Source organism: Protopterus annectens, chromosome 15.part0 (assembly GCF_019279795.1).
Source record: "Protopterus annectens isolate FY-2018-M chromosome 15.part0, PAN1.0, whole genome shotgun sequence".
Taxonomy (NCBI): Eukaryota; Metazoa; Chordata; order Ceratodontiformes; family Protopteridae; genus Protopterus; species Protopterus annectens.
The window spans coordinates 358,328,102-358,345,012 of NC_056749.1; the positions used below are offsets into that span (position 1 = coordinate 358,328,102).

General features: G+C 40.7%; 1 protein-coding gene across 1 annotated transcript in view; it reads left to right on the forward strand.

The window, feature by feature from the left end:
* The window catches only part of EDA2R (ectodysplasin A2 receptor), a 247,288-nt gene that overhangs the window by 168,901 nt on the left and 61,476 nt on the right, over positions 1–16,911 (forward strand). Inside the window, exon 8 of the mRNA XM_044057108.1 lies at positions 2,896–3,473. Coding sequence (XP_043913043.1) covers positions 2,896–3,473 — 578 coding nt within the window. The remainder of the gene's footprint in view (positions 1–2,895; positions 3,474–16,911) is intronic.

The window sequence follows — 16,911 nt, forward strand, 5'->3', positions numbered from 1 at the left end:
AATGGGTTTTAGTATATTTTGCTACATTCTTTACTCCACAACATTTTTACTCTGGATTTGTTTTTTTGTCTTTGATGTAGCACTGAAATCTATTCACTTCAGAGAGTTTTCAGCAATCTCAAAGGGTTCCTTTTTTGAGGGGGGGATGAAAAGACTGGGTAGTATATTGCTGAAGTAAAATTATATACATTAGGTTTAAAATGGATTTATAGTAACCTGTCAAATCAAGTTACATTGCACCAAAATAGTAAAATTTCACAACAAAACCAAAAGAAGTGCATTTTTAGCAGGTAAGGCTGCCTTAATCCCCAATATCCCTACACAGTTATGCTTCCAGATCCACACAGCACCTTAATGTTGCTCTCAGCACTTGGTACCGTTTGACAGGAAGAATGGTTTGACAGGAAGAATGGTCAACTTAAGAGGACTGAAAAATCCAGTATAGATTTAAGTTGCTCAGTTAAGCAGAGTTATAATATTTAAATGTCCAGTTAATAATTAAACACATATTGAAGTTAAGATGTAATTTCATTTTGTAAAAATGAAAAGATAAAAATCAGACAGCACAACTTAGATGCACAGAAATACATTACTTCATCAGCTCTATTTATTAAAGTTTTTTTTTGAACAACTTCATTAAATTATCATTTAAAACATAGGCATGCATACATTAATTGAAAATAAACCATTTAAATATTTTTTCAATTTACATGCATTTTCATTCTTTTTAGGAACTGACATTCAGTCCAACATTACGTAACTAGCTCAATTCCTGCCTTCCCTTAAGCATCACTCCTTCTGCCAAGTATTATTCCAGATGTATGGTTTGCAAACAAATCCATATATTTTTATGTAACTTGCACCTTCTATTTTTTAAATATCTTTTTCCAGTTCATTTATCTCTTTTACAATATTCAATATTTCAAATACTGTTGGTTTGAATTTTGATTTTCATTTTCTATTTAATTGCTTTTTTGGGTAGTGAACAGAATTAAAATGTGTCCAGGCAGTTCAGATACTGTGTCCCAGCTCAAAAGAATCAATGTGAAGTTGTTCAATCTCGCCATTCATTCTTCACTGATGGGCTCGGAGCTGATCCTTGGCTCAGACATGGCCAACTAGCAAGCTCAAAGTTTTCCAGTAGCTCGAGACCTAGCCCCTTATCCCACAATACACTGCTGGAATTACCTCATATCTAGTTTTCCGCGGCACGGATCTCTTGGTTTTCAGCATTGCTCGAGACTATTGTGGGAATTTTTAACTTTCAGCAAGCTTTTCTATTGCATTTTTATATATTTCTACTATTATATTTACATAGTATTACCTAGTTTAGCAGATTTTTCTGTTTTTCCCCTTTTCCAGTATTCCTGACAGTGTACTTTGTGTGGGAATTTGTCAACACATTACACTCCCAAAACACATGTTCCCAGTTGTATCTTTCTTTTCTATAATGCCTGCAATGTTCACTACTAACCAGAGGAAAATTATTTTATGTTTGCTTGTGGTATAAAAACTGCTACGTAAACATCTCTAAGCAAAAATCCCAAACCTCCTAGACAATGTTCATACTTGACAGCCATATATATGTCCTCCCTTTGCTCCTTTGTAAATTGCTTTTTTAGTCTCTTCCTTTTTTTATCCTCCTGTGATTGATTGTTATAATCATGAAATATTTTATATGTACAACTAACTTTCCCTTTAACAGTTGCTTCTGTTCTGGATTTCAATAAAAAAATCTATCAGAGCAGGTCTGTCACGTAGGACTCAATATCCCTTTCTCTTTGCCTATACTCTGATAACAATCCATTATAGGAAAGGGAGTCTTTAACCTGCAATCTAAATGTCTTGGCCTCATCTCACTCTCTTACCTTTCTCTCTCTAGTCACTTGCCCCATTGCCTATTTTTCTGTACCCCTACTTGCAGTCATCCTTACTGGCAAAATCTTCTTTCTCCATTCCTCTGCCTGCTTAATTCTTAGAAAGGTTTTTGCAACTTTATAAATACAATCTTCTTTATGGTTATTATTCTTCTTAAGGATCCATTTTCAAAATCACACTCCTTATTTCTCGAAATCTCTCCTTTACTTCATAATCATCAATTTCCACTTTGAATTTTAATCTTCTACCTGTGTTATGTATACAAGCGTTAAGATATTCCTTCAAACCAGTCAATCACAAACCACCTTGCTCAGTTGGAAGGATTAACTTATCCCATTCAATTCTTGCCCTCTTCCTCATAAATTGCTTCAACTCTCTGTTATTGTCCACAACTTCTCTGGTTGATAAAAATATGCCTGGCCTGTATGTAAATCTAAAGGAACTAAAAACATTGTCACTGCTTTTATCTTATTGTCCATATCCATAAACAAGAACTTCCAATTTCTCAGTTTTGTATTATCTTGTTAGTCTCTTCCCACATATCCTTAGCTGCCATAGCAGAAGCCTTTTTAATCCATACTCAAATATTTCATCTTATCACGCCCCCAAAAATATGGGTGTTGCTGACCAAATTCATGTGTGGGTACAGAGGCTACACCTGTACATTTTATCTTCATTCATTTTATGTCCTGAAAGGAAAGCATTTTTGATCAGTGGATTACAAGCTAATCTCATTTTTGAAACAGATTTATGTGGTTAACAGAGTAATAGTTCTTTCAGTGAATCACTGACAAAAGTGCTTGATGACTCTCACACTTAACAGAAACTCCTTGGATTTCAATTACCAAATAGCACACAGATTAAGACGTTACTTAATGCTAATATGTATGACTAAAAACACTGCCATGACAACAGCCATCTGTTTAACACTAAACTGCAATAGTTTGCTATGATGCCATTTTATGCTTCCCTATTGTTTAATATGTTGCTCTCTCTTTTTGTATGTCTCCAAATTAGGTGGAACAGACTCTGGATCTTTAGGTCAGGGATGTTCACACAAATATGAAATTGAGCCACCTGTTCTATTCCCCCTTGACACACCTGCAAAGTCACTGCTGATGAGAAGCCTATCAGAAACATGTCCTTTGCTACGGTACTCTGGGTGCAGTGAGGTTTCAACCATGGATCCACTGGTGAAGCCACCAATAACTAGACATAGCCCGATGAACTTCCCAGAATCCTCAGTTTCTGAACAGAAAACTCAAGGAGCAATATCTATTTCAGAATTAGAAAGCAGGTGTCCACATGCTCCAGTTGAATGCACAGAACTTGATCTCCAGGAATGCATACAAGATAGAGGTTTACCCGAGAGGAAGCCTGAAGAAGATAGCGAGAGTCCAAGAATTCATCAGCATCCAAGGTTAATGACTAAAACACAATTTCTAGCCGAAACATTTTGTCAGCTTCCAGCAGGAACATTTTGTAATCACAGCTGCCATGAAAAGAAAAGGCTAAATGAAGTTTATACTGGGACTATTACAAACTGCAATGCCTTGACTTCCCAAGAGCTACTGTCTCCAAGTAACCACACTACAGTAAGTGTTGTAAGAATCTATACCTATAGAAATGTCTTGTGATGTTGATAATTGCCACACACAATTAACCTGATTTTTTTCAGTTTTAGGTCTGTTTGTTGAGTCCATCTAGTTCTTCAGTTCTCATTCTGTTCATAGGATCAGAGGAGGAGGTTACTAGGTTAATGGCCCTGGAGACCTTCCAAGCCTAGCCAAGAGTTTATCACCAAAAAGAACCCTCAGTCAGCACCTGTCACCCCTGTTAATGATGGACACAGGTGGAACCCCTGGGACAAATTTGTGGTTTCCCATCCACTCAAGGCTGCTCTTGAAGAGGGTCAGTGAGGTACTGTATTTGACATCTATGGGAAGTCTATTCCAGAGAAGGGACAGCCTCTGGAGATAAACCTGTCTCTCCAGCAGGTTTTGTTGATGTTGCATATAAGATTCAGTCATTTCGAGCAGGTAATGCATGAGAAGTTAGACTTATGGGTATGGAGCATCTGTAGTATGGCAGGGTCCGAGATTGCCTTGTAGGCAAGACACAGATCACCCCTGAGCAATCTGTACGATACCAAATAGAGTGATAGTGATTTGAGCCTGTCCGCATAGGACAGGCGTTGGAGGCCATGGATTATCTTTGTGAGGTATTTTAGTGGCTTTTTCCATTGATACAGATGTTTGGAGGAATACATATCAAATGGGGCATTATACTCAATTATTGGTCTATGAAGGAGGAGTATAGAGAGGTAATAACCTATTTTTTTCTGGATACAATCCCTTTACTTATGTGATGAACCAAGAAAAAGGCTTTTCTGACCACTGCTGCTAAATGATGGTCGAATGTGTGGTTATCAACCTGAGTGCCCAGGTCTCTCACCGCAGGTTGTGTGCTTAGAGGATTGACATTGATGTATTAATCCGTAGGGGCCATGTTTATAGGTGTGTAGTAGGCTAATGGCCCTGGAGCCTTTACAAGCCTAGCCCATAGAAGTGCCTTGTTTTTGCCTAAAGGTAAGATGATACATTTTTTTTGCATTTAACTTGAGGCCATGACTTTGGCACCAGTCATTAATTGCTTTGAGGCCCTCTTGCAATATGTTATCATTTCGGGGGTCAATGACAGCATTTAACTTAGTCATCTGCAAACTTGGTCAGCCACAGGCTTTTTGTCTTTGCCTGGACATCTGAGAAGTAGATGTCAAACAGTAGGGGTCCCAGGACAGATCCCTGGGGAACTCCACTAGTAACAGGTCTATCTGAGGTGGAAGCACCTATTTTGATTTTGAGGGTCCTGTCAGTGAGCCAGTTGGCAACCCACCTGATGAGATAGAAATTTATGCCAAGTTGTGTTAGCTTTTCGATGATGCCCAAGTGGGGGATTGTATCAAAGGCCTTATCCAGGTCAAGGTAAACAGTATGCACTAACTTTCTCTCATCCATGGCCTTGGTGACAGTCTCAAAGAAGTCAACCAGGTTCAACAGGCAAGATTTGCCCTTGATGAATTTGAACTGGGTGGAGTCAAGTGCTTGGAGATTGCCTATGTCATCGTTTATGAGATTCATAATAATACACTTCATGACTTTACAGATCAGACTTGTCATGCTAATGAGCCGATAGTTTCCAGGGTCAGTAGTGGCACCACCTTTGTGCAAGGTGATGACAATGACAGTTCTCCACTCTGCTGAAATGAAGCCTGTACTTAGGCTGTGGTTAAATAGGGTGCTCAATGGCGAAGCCAGTTCTTGCTGCAGATAGTGCAGAATACATACATGGGATATTATCAATCCTATGGAAGCTGTGTTCTTTGCCTTGGATAGTGCCTTTACCATGATCTGTGGAGATGCGAGGTGCAGGACAAGTATCGGGGATGCTGAAAGGGCCTTTGGGGGGATGGGGGCAGAAGTTTGCGCTAAACCTATCTGCTAGCAGGTTGGCTAAGTCAACAGGATCAGTGCAAGTGATATTGTTATGTACTAATTCGGAACAGACCTGGACTTTGCCATAAAGTTTCCCAATGTAACTGAAGGCAGCTTTGTGGTTTCCCTTTGTTTCAGAGGCTAGTTTTGATTCATAATTGGCTTTGGAGGCTTTCATTAGTAATCTAATTTGGTTGTTGAGGCTAAAGAGGGAGTTTCTCCAGTTTGGAATATGTTCCTTTTTACCCTTGGACTACAGTTTCTACCTTTTGTTGTAAAGCCTGTTGATAGAGGATGTTCAACAAACAGGTTTGTGTTTCCTTGAGGGGCAGGTTTTAGTTCTATTGGGTATGGCTGATTCCATGCAGTTGTACAGGTGCTTGTATACTGCATTGGTGTACTGTTCATCATAGCTGTCAGGATCCTCTGAGGGGGATGGTGGTGTGAAGCTATAGATACCCTCCCTTAGGAGATTGTAGTCAGCTTTTGAGAAGTGTTTTAGCTTGATTACAGTTCAGAGGGGGTTGGGTGGGATACAAACTTTGAATGAGACAGTCCAATGATCTGATCTCATCAGGGAAGAACATACTATGGGAGAGGTGCAGCTGTCACCCATGTTGGTGAAAACTAAGTCCAGAATGTTATTTCCCCTTTTGGGGGATGAGGCAAGCTGGTCTAGTACATTAGAACTGATGAAGTCAAGGAATCATTGAGTGAGTGCAGTATTGCAGGAATAGTTCACCCAGTCTATGGTGGGGTAGTTGAAGTCACCAAGGATCAGAGTGTTAGGGGGTACCTTAATGGAGTCAAGTAGATCGAGGTAAGAGGAATGGGTATCCCGAGTCATGGAGGGTGGTGTGTAGCTGGCTATAACTTGGATGGGTGCCTTGGCAACTGTCAGTTGCACCTGTAGTAGTTCCAGTGCATCATGCTGGCAAACCAGTTTGGAGATGTACTTATCCTTAATGAGGATAGAGACTCCACCACTCAGTCTTCCCGACCTCATTTTGGAGTCGGAATGTGTGGAATGAGGTATAGCCTGGTAAGGCAGGGGTGCTCTTTGCAGCTCTGAACAAAATTTCCGTGACCGCACAGACATTGGGATCTTCCAGTGCAATGAGAGCCTACAGTGAATGCATTTTTAGGTTAAGGCTCCTAGTGTTAAACAGCATGACCTTCTATTTGCTTTTTGATAGATTATGTTGGAAGATTTGTCTTTGGGACATTGCCAAAAAAAGGCACAATGGGGGAGCCAAGAGGCTTGGCCAGGATCTGGAAACCCAGTGGTGACAGTTGGAGGCCATCTCTGCTAAAGCATCGAGGCCTTTCTACCATGTCATCCCAGGCAGGCAGATACTGGATCCCCTTGGAATGACACCAGAAACTAAGCTAATTGTTGAAGTCAATTATTTTTTGTTGGTATTGTGGTATTATTCTTGGAGAAGGTAGGATGCTGCTTAGGGCTAGGGACATACCTGCCTGGGACACATACTCTGAGAGCTCAATCAAATCTCTCTTCATATAGTCCAGAGAGGTATGTCTCAAGTCATTCACACCAACATGGACAATGACAGAGTTGTACTTGCTGTGGAGAGACATAAGTGTGTGTTTTCAGTTTTCTGCCTCCCATTTTCTGGGTGTTTGAGGTGATCTTGTAATTGCACTGGCCATGATACAATACAGGTCTCATGACACAACTATTGGCATTTCAAGCCTCTGCAGTATTTGTCATTAATTCTGCGTTTATGCATGCATTACTTTTCAGAACCTGATGTGCCCAGTAGTTCCTCTAGAAATTACAGGAAATACAATTTCCTTAAGGCATTTGTACTTCTTGTATACATGAGATATAACAGGATGTCCTTCATGGATGCATCTGCAGTCATAACAACTGGGTTGTCCTGTCGTCAGGCAGCCCTTCAGTCGGCCGGATTCCAAAGTCCGGGTCCGGCTTCGGCTGATGTCGCACTCCACCCGACGTCATCTCTGTTGGTCTTCGGGTATAAAAGCATCAGCCGACGCCATTTTCCCCAGTCTTTCTTGCAAGCAGAAGCTGTTCGCAAGTGCCGGTCGGTCGATCCAGAGATTACTTCTACCGAATACTACTCAAGACTTCTAAAGCTAAGTACCCGTTGGGGACTCTTTCTTGCCTCAGCCGATGTCAGAAAAAGTTAACAATTGTTTAACCTGTGGGAAACAAATACCTCAAAGATTTCCACTCTTACTGTCTGCCTTGTTTAGGCCCAGCCCACGACGTAGCAGCCTGTTCGCCTGTGCTTCCTTCAACCGGTCGGAGTTTGCAGAACAGTTTTTCGGTTCTGATTTTGCGTACATTATGCCGCCGGATCCTCCGACTACCCAATCTACCAAAACGCAAAGATAAAGACCGACACTCGGTCCGCGGTTTCGGCGAAACCATGGTTAAGCAAACATGGAGTGTCTCGGTTTCGCCGAAACCGAGAAAACTGATCTAAGTACTGCTGAACCTATTCCTACAACTGAGGCCCCTGCTACAACTCTTGAATCGACCTCAGAATTTTTACCCACTACGGTGGTTGACTTATCAGACACCATCCCCCTGGATGTCTCTACCCCAGCACGTGGTGCTGCTAGGCCTCCAGCAGCCATGTCCATTAAGGCCTTCGCCAGGGCTAAAGCAGCCAAGACTACTAAAACAGTGCCTGTTAAACCCCCCTCATCCAGGCCCTCTTCTAGTTCCCAAATGCTTTCTTTGGCAGAAGATTTAATTTCTTTAATCAGAGGATCTCAATCTCACCCAGATAGGGCCTCTCAGCCCCCAGAGAAGAGACCTAGGGCAGAGCCCCTTGAGCCAGTGTCCTCTGATGAATCTGCTGATGAATCAGACATAACTGACCAGCCAGAGGCTCCCTTCTCCAATTTTGAAGATTCTGATGCTGAAGAATCCATTCCAGCAGCTTCCCCACCAGAAGAATTCTCCTTTGGGGAAACCTTGCATGCCATGCGAGAACAGTTCCAATGGCAGCAACAGGATTTTTCAGACTCCAGAAAAAGACTTAGGACCTTTCTGCACCTCCCACAGCACAGGCCCTTAGCTATACCTCCTGTTCTCTCTGTGGTGGATGATGCTTTCAATGATGTTTGCTCCGCTCCAGATTCTTTACCCCCAGCCCCTGCCAAACCAGACAGATTTTACAGGGTGCCAGATACTCATCACCACCTTTACAAGGCCCCACTTGCAGACCCAGAAACTATATCCCAGGGTCCCAAGGCAGCAGCGACCATAGCTAAAACCCTACTCCTTCTGAAAGGGAAGCAAGGTCATTAGACAGATGGGGTAAAAAGGTCTACACTTCAGCTACTCTCTCAGCTAGAGCTTTAAACTGTCAGTTTCACATGATACAATACCAAGAGTTTATGCTTGACCAGTTAACTAAAAAACTAACCACTGATGAATCTCTTGATAAGAAATATGTAATAGAGATGGTAAATAACATACAACAGGTTAGCAACCATTCCTTAAAATGTGGCTATGATGCACTGGAGGCTTCATTTAGATCAGCCATGACAGGCACAGTGATAAGAAGGTATGCATGGCTAAAGGAACAAGCTTTACCGGATCATGTTAAAGCTAAGCTGCTAGATGCTCCTATGGACAAGACAAGTTTGTTTGGTACACCTGCCCAGCAGGTTATGAAGAAAATGGAAGAAAAGGCAAAATCTGTTCAAACTGTTAAAGATTTCTTGCAGGTTCAACCCCAAGGTTTAGCAGGAACTGGCCTGCCAAAATTGGTCCTTTCCTGACTCCACAAAATTTCAAAGGGGCAGGAATAGACGTTCCAGAGGCAGAAACCAATCCAGAGGAGGTGCCTACAGAGGACGACAGTGGCAAGGTAACAACAGAGGCACAGACACAGCCACTGCCACTACATCAGCACAACCACAGTGACTTAACCCTAAATCCGCCTACCAGGGAACAAATAGCAGCTCCTCTAGGCGGAAAGTTAACCTTATTTTCAAGGAACTGGCACTGCATAACAAAAGACAAGTGGATTTTACAAACCATAGATCAAGGTTACAGGTTTCACTTCCACACTTTACCAGTCAAAAGAGGAATGCCAAATCTACCTCCAAATCAAAAAACAGAGGCTCTATGCCAGATAATGGAGTTAGCAAACATGAGAGCTGTGGAAAGAGTGCCAACAACAGAGCAAGGAAAGGGGTTCTATTCCAGACTATTCCTAGTTCCAAGAAAGGAAAAAAGTTGGAGACCAATTCTCGACCTGTCCACCTTAAATACATACATCATTGTCCCAAAATTCAAAATGCTGACCCTACAGCAGCTTCTTCCCATGCTGGGCAAGGAGTCTTGGCTGGTAACTCTAGATCTCAAGGAGGCATACCTGCACGTCCCCATTCGACCAATCTGCAGAAGATACCTCAGATTTCTTGCAGGATCAGAGCACTATCAATTCTCAGCATTGCCCTTTGGCTTATCTACTGCACAGAGTATTCACAAAATGCCTGGCATCAGTAATCGCCCATTGCAGACTACAGGAATTCAAATTTACCCATACCTGGACGACTGCCTGCTACAAGGGGACAACAAAAGCAAGCTGACAACAGATTTACAAAGGGTCATTTACTTGCTACAAGCACTGGGATACACAGTCAATTTACAAAAGTCAAGGCTGATACCATCCCAAACAAGGACATTCTTGGGCGGAATTGGACACAGTAAAACAAATGGCATTCCTGACTACAGAAAAACAAAAGAACTTCCTCTTTACTTCTTGGCACTAACAAAACTGAACAAGTTAACAGCAAGAAAAGTACTGCAGGCCTTGGGCTTCATGGCATCATGCATAATCTTGGTTCCATTTGCCAGACTACATATGAGAAAACTACAGTGGTACCTAAAGAATTTATGGTCCCAACACAGACACAGTCTAGAAACAGAAATCCCACTAATTCCATGCTTAAAACAGGAGTTCCTATGGTGGGCTCAGGCATGCCAGTCAAACCCAGGCCTACCCTTTCGCAGATGTCAAGCAAGCCAGACCATCACAACAGACGCTTCAGACCTAGGATGGGGGCCCACATGCTGGACAAATGCGTGCAAGGATTGTGGACACAGGATCAACTTCACCTGCACATCAACCTAAAAGAAATGCTGGCAGTAAAACTGGCAATCCAAAAGTTCAAACCATTTCTCAAGGAGGGCCAGTTGATGATAAGGACAGACAACACCACAGTCATGTGGTACATCAACAAACAGGGAGGCACTCATTCATACCCCCTATGCAGAATGACCTTGGAGCTGTGGACCCTGGCACTCAGTTACAACATCCAGTTACAGGCAATATTTGTGCCGGGGAAAGACAATACTCTAGCAGACATATTAAGCAGAACTACTTCGGATGCCCACGAATGGAAGCTGCACCCGGACATCTTCAAGACCATCTCAAAGAAATGGGGAATGCCACAGATAGACCTATTCGCATCACCTCTCAATCACCAGCTCAAAAAATTCTGCACAAGGACATTCCACCCACTAGCATGGAAAGTGGATTCGCTCTCCTTCAACTGGAAAGGCCTAACAGCATATGCATTCCCACCTCTTCCTTTGATACACAAGGTACTACTGAAAATCAAGGAAGAACGTCCAAGGATAATCCTGATAGCTCGAACTGGCCAAGACAACACTGGTACCCACTACTGAGGAGCATGTCTCGAACAATATGTGGCCAATACCCCTGATGCCTTTGATGTTAACTCAGAACAACTACAGCATCATACATCCAAACCTAAAAACGTTGCAACTAACTGCATGGATCATCACATAGCAGCAGCTAATCCAGAACTTTCCCAAAGAGTAAAAGACATTATTCTTGAAGCGACCTTCAACAAGAAGGAACTATGCTGGAAAATGGAAAAGGTTTGTCAGTTGGAGTACAGAAAGAGGAAAAGATGTGTCAAACATAGATATGCCTAACATTCTGGAGTATCTGGCCGAACTTCTTCATTCAGGCCTGTCCTACTCCTCCATCAAGATACATGCATCAGCTATTTCAGCAGAATACAGCTTTGATCCACCTGTCTTTTGGCACGGGTGGCTCAGGCAGTTCCTCAGAGGAATCAAGAATGTAAAACCTCCAAGGAAACCACCATTACCAGCTTGGGATTTGAACTTTGTGCTAGAAAAATTGACACTATCACCCTTTGAACCAGCAGCAACAGCAGACCTACAACACCTGTCATGGAAAACTGCTTTCCTACTGGCAATTACTTCAGCAAGGAGGGTTTCAGAACTACAGGCCTTAATGGCAGTGCAACCCTTCCTAATCTTCCACCAAGATAGAGTGTCCATGAGGACTAATCCTACATTTATGCCCAAGGTGGTATCCAGAGTGTCTTTAAACCAAGCAATCCACCTACCTACCTTCTTTCCCAACCCACAAAGCAGAGGGGAAAGAATACTGCATACCTTGGATGTACATAGACAGCTACGCTACTACTTGGACAGAACAAAAAATAGCAGAAAGACTGACCAACTTTTTGTAGCTTATGCAACAGGAAGAGAAGGAAAAGCTATTTCCAAACAGACAATCTCCAAATGGATAGGAAATTGCATACGATTCTGTTACTCCTTCCATGGAAAACCAATTCCACAGAACATAAGACCTCATTCTACAAGGGCAACAGCCACTACCACAGCCTTCTTACGAGGAGTGGCAACCAAAGACATTATTGATACTTGGACCTCCGTGCATACATTTGCCAAGCATTATAATTTGCCTCTATATTCCAGATCCCGAGCAGGGTTTGCCACTGCTGTACTACAAGGGATCCTAAACACACCATAATCTACTTTTATCCTCCTCACCTAGTTGGCTATGGTATTCTACCCAGTTGTTATGACTGCAGATGCATCCATGAAGGACATAGTACAGTTTTGTACCTACCATAAATGTAGATGTCCGAACTGGATAGCATCTGCAGTCACCTCCTTCCCTCTGTGGTACTCCTAGGGTGTTTACCCTCCTAATAGCTAGCTGTTGGGGAGTCTTTATGGTGTATTTGTTTGTATATATGTAAATACATGCTTATTGCTGTGTTTACCTCTATCTATTTGGAAACATTGGCATCTATCCAAATTTTAGCCTGCAAGAGGGCTTCTGTCATCTTGGGCAAGAAACACTGAGGAAAATGTGATGCTTTTATAAGACCAACAGAGATGACGTCGGGTGGAGTGCGACATCAGACTGAAGGGCTGCCTGACGACAGGACAACCCAGTTGTTATGACTGCAGATGCTATCCAGTTCGGACATCTACATTTATGGTAGGTACAAAACTGTACTTTTCTTCACCAGAATTATCCATTTATGCACTTCTAGGGATACATGGATCAAACATAGACTCTAAACTATATTGCTAAATAGTCAGAGCTGAAACAACAAATGAACCTATGAACCAAATACCGCTGTAAGTAAATGAACTGAAAGTAAAACAGTAAAGCTGTAATGACTTGCATTTAAAACATCTAAAGGAGAGTTTTATTGCAAACTCAGTGAAGTAATCAGTGAAGTAAACCACTAAAATTACAGCAAGTGTTATACAAAACATTTCAGTTCAGTAATGTTATACTTAGCTGACTCGTAACATTCATAGCAGTAAAAGAAAAAAACTACAAAGTTTTTGACATTTTGTGTGTATTTGCTATTTTCAACATATCGTGATAGCTTTGTGTCTGCAAATAATGCTGCAGATGGGCTATAAGATACTGACTTGTGTTACTTGTTTTTTTTAAACTTTTATTAAAAAATTTGGATATCCAACCAATCTGTGTTGAAGAACTCTGTACAAACAGACAGGACTGGAAGATACAACAGGGTAAATAAACTGCTTTTACAATCATTCATAAATAAACAGCCATATTGCCAATGTAGTTCATCTCTTGATGAAAAAAATTCCAGCATTGAGGCATTCCATATATACCAATCTCCTTTTTCCTCCTGTATGAGATCCCGCTATCCTAGAAGAATATTCCATTTCTTGATAAAGGGAAATTCCAGAAAAGGTACCTCAGTCTATGTGCTTTCCAACCCCTAGTTTATATTGTGTGGGGCACCTCTGCTATGCTCTTATATGAAATCAAATCCTTCCATTTTAACCAACATTTTTGTTTGAGTTTCTTTTCAGACCATTGTCTTCTCTTTGCTGAATCTTCTAGACTGACTTCAAATGTGTGCATTTCTGGCTTGTTTTCATGCTTCCATTTTTTTGCAATACTTTTTTGGTGGCTGTCATAATAATACATAAAAGCACCTCCTAAGTTTGTCAGTTCCATTTTGGATCTGCTCCTAACAAACATCTTTTTTGTTATGGCAGTTTGACCTGAAAGAGCGTTTCTCTACATTCCTTAAACTCTTCCCATAAAATCCGTTTACTACATGCTGTCCCAGAAACTAGGTTCCCAAGTACTTCTTTCCCCGCACATACATGTATGCTGTAGTGTTAACAAGATCCAGAGTTTTTTTTTGTTTGTTTTTTTTTTTTTCTGGGGACAAGCATTTTCACATGTTTAAACTGATAAATCACCACTGGCCTTGGAAAAGTTTTTTTCCCCAATTCCCTTTCTCAGACAGGCAACTAGTGGTCGGCTGCCTTCTCTTTATCCAATTCCCTCATATGCTGCACTAACCAATGTTTTAGCCAAGACATGCCTTAATCTTCCTTAAGTTAAAAGTATACTAATTCAGATATCTCTTGTAGCTTAGTTGGATATGTATTCAGTTTCTTTGTCACTGCAGTCAAGCTCTCAAATTATAATCTCTGTTCATCTCTATTATATTCTGCCATAGCTAACCTTCAGTCCATCCAGTATTCTGCCTTTAATAATTGTCCCCAGAATCGTACCTGTGTTCCCTTCATGGACCAATTCCAACATGATTCTTCCTCCTTTTCCCCTTTTTCTCTTCCTTAATATAGCCATTAGGTAATGTGTAGTTTTTCTACTCCATCAAATTCTCATTTCAAAGTAACTTATCACCTAAAAAATTGTCTGCTCTATTCTATTTGTTGAATTTTATTGACAATAAATCCTCATAATGTAATGGGAGAATGACTTGGTGTTCTTGCCAACATAAGACTCTTCGATTTGGAGGTGTAAATTATTATCTGGAGCAAAGAAAAAAATTATATGGATTTAATATAAAATTCTGCTCCAAGCATCCCCAGAAACCCTTAGTCCTTGGATAGTGTAAGCCTTTTCCATGACAGACAGGGGATTTCTGCCATCCTAAAAGAAATCTGAACTATATTTTTTTACACATTTTTAGGGTAGTAACCTGGGAAGTCCTGGAATAAATACAACCAAAGATGTGCCAGGAAACAGTGTAATGCTTGGACACACTGATGAATTTCTAAATGCAACAGTTTCCATCTTCTCATATCCAGTTTATTTCTTTTTAAGAACCACTCAAGTTTATTAAACACTTTTTCAAATGATGAATGAAACCAGACCCCAAATATTTAAATATCCTACCCCTCCAAACCTCAAGTGTTGCAATTTAAGTTCAGCTGTGGGGGTATCATTTATCATTATACCTCTTGTGTTACCAACATGTTTTAGAACTTGATGGCTTAAAGGTGTGCAGGAAGTCATGCACACTTTTCAGGTCCGTCACAGAGGGGAAAAAAAAAAAAAAACAGTGCATCATCATCATACAACATCAGCTTGTATTCTTGCTTTATAGTTCCATATGCCACCAGATCTGAGTGCCTTATTGTCACTGCTAGAGGTCAAGATACAAAACAAATAGCAACAGTATATGGGCATCCCTACCTAGTACACCTCTAGTATTTACAACAGATTGATGACCCAGGTTGAGTTTTTACCATGGCTTCACACCCTCTATAAATTTCAAATTTCTTTAGCCCAAATTGTATTTAAAAAAATTCCAAAGCATCGCTTTTAAGGTAGTCATTCAACCCAGTTCATAGCTTTTCCCTGTGTTCAACCGCACTAATGCTACTTTTTTAGCAAATTGCATTATAGGTCTGCCATCCCACCTCCATGAACTCTGTCTGATCCAGATTAAATAAATGTAGAGCATGTCTTGCCAGTCTAGTGGCCAGAAGATCCATGAATAGTTTTAAGTCATGATTTAATATTGAAATTGGCCTATAGGAGGCTGACAGTCATGGCCTTTCCCTTACTTGGGGCTTAACATATCATGGTTCCATGAATTGATGATATGCACAGTTTTCAATATATCATTGTAAAATGTTCAGTGGTTTAATAGTTAAATCCTTTCGACTGGACTCCATGGGTCTAGGTGTAAGCCATTTGCTGCAGGGTTTGCCCCCCAGATACCCATCTACAATTGTTGGTTTTCAAGTCCTTGTCAATAACCAGATTTGTCATACTTTCTGCTTGTATCTCATGTAGATTAGGAAGGATTAAACCTTTGAAAACTGGTCCATCTTCCCTGGCTCTGATCATTCCTGTACAGTCTCTATTGAATTCTGTAGTTTTTCACATAAACTAAGTATCCATGGCAGTTAAACAAGTCTCAGGACAAGTCTCAGGATGTAGAAAATAATCACTGTAAACATTAAAAATGAACACAAAAACCCAGTTTAGTGCTTTCATCTTAAAACACCTGTCATAAAAACTTCATCAGAATCCCTTATTACAATCTACGACTTCCACTTTTAAAAGAACGAGACACATGACATTCACACAGTAGTCTCTAATTTTCAGTCCTTCAAAGATTTTTAAAATGTACAAGCCTTAAATGTCCAAAACATAGTTAATGTAGATGCATTAAAAGCATTACACATAAAATAAAAATAATGTAACCTAAAAGCATGTTTGTTGCTAAAATGTTAAAAAAGAAGGTAACTCATGGAATTATAAATGCATCAGTTTTTAACATGTAAAGTGTGTAAAAAGGATATTTGTTAAGTAGCTTAGACACATCCACTGTGGCTGGTAAGATTACCACTGGTGGCAACAACCACCACTCTTGTTGGTCTTGGAGGAAGGAGCAGGGAATTCCTCTCTGCTTAGCAGGACTGGGATACTGTCAATAAAGCAGAAAGTTAAATATTTATCTTTGCACATCTCTGTTATTTTGGACAACAGTTATATACTGGGCTTGGCTCAAGAGTTATTTCAGGTTCCTGACCTTATGAGTTCTGGTCTTACTAGTTAAGAGAAAAAAGAAAGAATGCTTCACTGTTTGAGGATTTTCAAAACATTGAAAAATAAAATTATTGTGAGAAGACTGCTTCTGTATTCACTGCTGAGCTTTCTGAGTCTGACTCGGATGAAGAGAGCATTTCCTCTGACAATCCCTTAGGAGGATTATATTTTTCCAAAAGCATACCCAGAATTAATCAGTTGTTTCAATGGGAAAATAATGATCTACCACTATCATTAAAGATATGTTATAGATTTATTACCCTTTTATTCCTTATACCTCTTTTCTGTCCCTTCTTCACTTCCTTCCTACCCAGTTCTCTTCTCTGATTTTCTCTCTAAATATGCCA